Source organism: Gavialis gangeticus, unplaced genomic scaffold (assembly GCF_001723915.1).
Source record: "Gavialis gangeticus isolate Ggan-Ray unplaced genomic scaffold, GavGan_comp1, whole genome shotgun sequence".
NCBI classification, from domain to species: domain Eukaryota; kingdom Metazoa; phylum Chordata; order Crocodylia; family Gavialidae; genus Gavialis; species Gavialis gangeticus.
The window spans coordinates 29886648-29892155 of record NW_017728993.1 but is presented as its reverse complement, the minus strand read 5'-3'; the positions used below and the strand labels follow the sequence as shown (position 1 = coordinate 29892155).

The 5508-nt window shown below is 41.3% G+C and overlaps 1 protein-coding gene across 1 annotated transcript in view; it reads right to left on the bottom strand.

The window, feature by feature from the left end:
* Positions 1 to 3449: 3449 nt before the first annotated feature.
* Positions 3450 to 5508, bottom strand: part of GIPC2 (GIPC PDZ domain containing family member 2) — a 33395-nt gene continuing 31336 nt past the window's right edge. Inside the window, exon 5 of the mRNA XM_019501500.1 lies at positions 3450 to 4516. Coding sequence (XP_019357045.1) covers positions 4365 to 4516 — 152 coding nt within the window. The 3' untranslated portion in view covers positions 3450 to 4364. The remainder of the gene's footprint in view (positions 4517 to 5508) is intronic.

Here is a 5508-nt window from a genome sequence, read left to right as displayed (position 1 = left end):
CATGAGGCTATAATCTTTTGTGGAAGCACTTGCAATACGTTCTAGTTTGCAACTGGAGACTTCCCCCTTCCCCCCATATTGCTACCAGGAAGAAAATTCTTACTTTAAAGCAATGTGTTTTCATTCATGAATAGCTTTTACTACACCTAAATTTTAGTGCCTATATTATCTTTATATACCTTTCAATTAAAAATTGGTATGTTTGATGAAAGACACTCTGGGTTGAGAAATACTTTTGTCCAAGGTCTCAAACTAGCTACATTTAGTACTAGAACAGTGAAGAAATATTTACAAATATATATTTGACTAGCATATAAAAACGTTTCTATTTTTCTACTGACTTTTTACAAAGAAAAAATTGTTTGTCCTAGGTCAGGGTCAGCCACCTGAAACATTTTGGTGAAGCATTATATCTGGCTTGTGGAGTCAGGAAGCTTCTGTGGCATTTTGGCAGCAGGGCCTTCTGTGACATTTCAGTGGCCAAGCAGCAAAGAGAAGCAGCAGTGGCAGCACTAAGGAGGGAGAGCAGTAACTGTGGGTGCAGCTGCCACGGCACAGGCCAGCCTGGAAGCAGCCCCAACTCAAAGCAAAACAGTTAAAGCAGCCCTCAGCTCCTAAATGTTGCTGAACCCTGCTCTTAGTGCTTTCTGATTATAAATATATGGAAAAAAAACCGCACTCACAGTATCCTTTATAAAGCTTTAATTTACTTCCATGTCAAGATCATTTTACAAACAATATAAAAGTGCCTTAAGAAAAAAAGAAAAAACAAACAAACCACGCCAAAGCACATATTAAAAACCCATCAGCCAAAAACATATAAGAGTTCATAATTTCCCAGAGTTTTTCTAATGCCCCATAATTACAGTAGAGTCATTTCCCTGTGCTCTTACAACCAATATACTGAAACTAGTCCAAGCAAAGCACTAAGCATATTTCATAATTTAAGGGAGCTCCCAGAGGCTGCTGTGTGAGCTGCTTTCATTCACTGCCTTATGAGCGCAGCTCCAGTTCCGACACCTCCATTGACTCATTTATTCAGATAAATAGTTTCCAGAGCTTAATAAGTCAGAAACAACAGCTTTAATTGCACCTGGCATTTAATAGGTAACCTGTATGAAGCAAAAAGTACAGTATATAGGCACTGTCTATAGATTAAATGCTACTATTGTTTGAAGAGCCAAATGAAAAAAAAAAAAATCAAAAACACAAAAAACAGAAAAAACCCCATATAAGATTACTGGCATAGTTTCTTTTGTTCTTCAAATTTATTCCATTCTCCCTCTTGCAGATGTGGCATTGTACCTATTCAATACCTCTGAAGGGAAGGCTGAAGTGCATAGTCACTGTGGTGTTTTCATCACCCATTACAAAACAGTGCCCATTCACCTAAAGCAGGGCTGTCCGACTAGCAGTCCACAGGCTGCATCTCACCTGTGAGCAGTTATAATACAGAACTCCCAATACTTGTGTCTCGCTGCCCTTGATCTGCTGTAGGAGACATGAAAGGGGTTTCTGGGGCAGGACAGGATAGCAGGAGGGAAGTCCCAGTAAGCTCAGGGAGACTGTACAGCAGGGATAGCATGCAGCCCACACTGTGTGTGGCCCAAGGCCTGAAACCTTTGCAGAGTGTGGCCCCTGGTGGCTCTGAAGTTGGACAGCCATGGTCTAAAGCAGTGGTTTTCAATAGGGCTGTGCAAAGCTTCGGTCCCCGATTCAATTCAGTCGAAATCTGGCCCTGTGTTGTAGCCGAATCTCCAAATCTGAATTGAATCAGGAGACCCTTTAATTTCTCTGAATCAAATCAGAACCCTCCGAATCAATTCAGAGACATTCGGAAAGATTTGACGATTCAGACAGACACAGTTTTAAATGTTTTTTCTATATGCCTCTAGGTAGCAGGTGGCTCGTGAATGCCACAATGCTCAGGCACATGGAAGTTCCCACAGGAGCGCAGGGCAGGGCCCTGCGTGCTTGGCAGCAGACCCAGAAGTGGACCAGAAGCACTTCCGGTCCACTTCCAGGTCCACCAAAAAGCATGTGGGGGGTGCCGCAGCATGCTCCCTGGCAGACCCGGAAGAACCTGGAAGTGGAACTGAAGTACACCACTGAGCACATGGGGGCCTCCTCAGGCTCCTGTGGCAAACTCCATCCATCCCAGCATTCATGAGCCACACCTGGTACCTCGAGGTATGTAGAAAAAACATTTAAAGCTGTGTCTATGTCTGAATCGCTGATTCTCTGAATCAGCATCAAATCTTCAGATTTGGATTTGACTGAATTGAACTGAGGAGAAGTGATCCGAATCAACTAATCGAATCACTGTCCCCAATTTGGGCCAAATCCGAATCAGAGAGTGTCCATTTTGCACACTCCTAGTTTTCAACCTGTGGTCCACAGACCCCTAGGGTTCCACAGATTATGTCTAAGGGGTCTACAAAAGATGACTATGATCAATCAAAAGTATATGAATACTCACACTTACTATTCAAAGGGGTCTGCACCTCCATTAGAAATTTTTTAGGGGTCCACAAATGAAAAAAAGATTGAAAGAAACTGATCTAGAGGCTAAATGAATCATCTTTAGCATTTGCTTCCCTTTCACTTTTTGAGAGAGAGCTACAAGTCACCTCCCAACATCAGCCATTGTAGTTTTTGGAACATCTTATATTTTTATTTTAAAAAGTGATGCATAAAAATGATACAAGTCATTACCATGTATACATAAGAATTTGTTATAACCCATATTTATACCAACCTGTGTCAGTAAGATAGCAAAAGAACCTTTTCCACAGACAGTTCACAGTGGGGAAAAAGGGGAGGGGATTAAGAAAAAAATCATAATTTAGAAAATATAATAATTTTTGGAACAACAATTATTTTACAAGCACATGAAAGTACACAGTATTTGCACAGCTCAGGTCCCACATTCTCTTCCTGGTTGGTCTTAAAAGGATAAGGTCGTCTGCCAGTTGGCCCAATTTAAATGGTGTAAAACAAGCTTTTATACGTTTTAAGATCAACATACAAACTAACACATTTTAAAAATGTGATGAAAAAGCTGTTTCTAAAACAAACAGCTTTCTTCCTTTTTTAAACCCAACAGAAGTTATACTAGGCATTTGAACATGAAACCAATTGTAAGCAAAACTAAAACTGAATCCATTATTTGAACAGAAAACTGTTAAAACAAATGAATAAATTTAGGTCATTTAGAAAAATCATTATTAATAGTATGAGATTTTATTAGTGATGTGTAAGAAAGAATTGTGTTTTTAAAAGGACATATTTTCGAAACACGTTATTCAGGCAATAACCAAAAAAGAAGTTTTAAAAAATTGAGGTTCCATGAAAATGTTTTTATTCACTTTGCCCTTTTTTCTACCTTTTTTGAGATTTTTTAAATGTCTTTCCCATATTGCTACATGAAAGATGCATACAAGCAAAAAAAAAGGAAACGAAGGCCTTTATTCAACAAAGCGCTCATGCTAAGTTAAATAAATCCATGACTAGTCATACAGTACAGCACTCAGCACCAGATCACTACCATTATACATAACAGGTGTATAAAATAGAAGCAACTAACTTTCATTTATTCTTTAGCTGGTCAGAGAACTTTTATCCAACAATATGGCAAAGAAATTAAGTAGCAGCTCATAATCTTGTTTTAAACACTTCTAATGAATCTTTCCACCCAGCAACAGATTAGGTATTATATGCTGTACACCACATTAAAATCAATTTGTTTTCAAACAAAGTGTCTCGGAAAAATGTTTTCTCTTAACCTAACCCCTACACAGAAAGGTGAGTTGCTATGCAATTTTCTTTAATAAAAGGCAACTTTTCCATGTCTAACAGTACCACAGACTTGTATCTACAAAATGTACATGAGAAAAGAAAGCATAATTGCATTATAATAGAGGCAAGTATTTTTTTATTTTATCAAGTTTTGTAAGTCTTTTCATTAAAAGAGATAAAAAAATCAACCAACTTCTACAGCCAGTGTATCTAATACCTTCGCAGAGTTTCAAAATATTGGTATTATGCTACATGTCTGGAAAACAAAATACAAGATCAATTTTCATGGAATGCTAAGTGTATCCTTAAACTGCCCCACATATTCATCTATGAAAGTACATAAAATATTTTTTCAGATGTGTAGCTTTCAGTTAATTGAGACAGTATACCAAGATTTTTCAAAATGCATACCGCAAAAGTATTCTTTGCAAAAGATTTTCAGTGGAAATATTTTAAATATATACAAACTTAGCTCAGAGTTGACATCAATCAAGCTATTTAAATTCAGTTCTAATACTTATTTAAAAACCTGCTACCTTCAAACAAGGATTAATGAACAATTCTCATTACAATCGTCCTTCCTTAGCATCACCTATGGCTCCCCATACATCAAAGACAAACTCGTCTGGAAATGCAAAGTCTCCCAGAGCTTCATCAAGTGCCACTGCAAATTCATCTGGATTGTTTTTGTCTCTTCCAGCTTCTACCATTGTGGCAGCTAAAAAACAAACAAAAATTCCCAACTCAGAACACACAAATTTATCAAATAAGAAAGAAAATGATAGTCAAATAATATGCCCGGGGAAGTATTTCAAAGTATTGCTTTACAACATTGAACAGAGGTGTAACAAGCAGTTCACTAAGCAGCAGCAGTAGTTAGGGTCAGAACAGCAACAGCAGCAGCCACCACCAGCAACCTTGCATCCCTCTAGGCTGGCACCCACGGCTGGTCCTCACTTACCCAGTTACACTACTGACTGAGAATAGTGAAAAACAAGAAAAATTATGCACCTAAATCTCCTCCCTAATAGCTAACATTCTCCTCTGCTATACATAGATGGAGGAAGAAAATATGATTGGGGGGGCTGACCATGCACACGTGCAAGTGCACATGTGCCTCCCCCCAGCAAGTAAGTCTGTCACGGGGAAGGGGAGGAAGGCAGATCGAGGCCCCTGAGGTGAGGGAGGGAGTGGGGCAGAGACAGGGGCAGGTCATGGGAAGCTTGCTGCCCAGGCAGTTCATCCAGGGACACAGGGGGGCTCCCACCTCTGCACGCACCCCCAGAGCAGGCACAGGGGGAAAACATGCTCCCCGATCTCTGCACGGGGCAGAGGTGGGCTGCCGCTGTGGCCTGGGCTCTGCACCCTGCTGCTGGTGTCCCGGGAGTGGCCTGACACCACGTACCTCCTGTGCGCTGGCTGTGCCAAGCCCCTGCCTGCCTGGCAACTGGAGGCATGTGGCATTGTGCCGCTCCCAGGGCGCCAGCAGTGAGGTGCAGAACCCAGCCCTCAGCAACAGCCCACCTCTGCCCTGTGCACAAACTGGGGGGGGCATGTGCCCCCTGTGCCTGTCTTGGGGGTGCACACAGAAGCTGGAGCCCCCCCCACGACTCTGGACAACCCACCTGGGCAGCATCCAATGATCCGCCCTGGGGCCCCATTCACACCCTCCCCCCCACCTCTGTTCTCTCTACAAACCCTTCATTTACT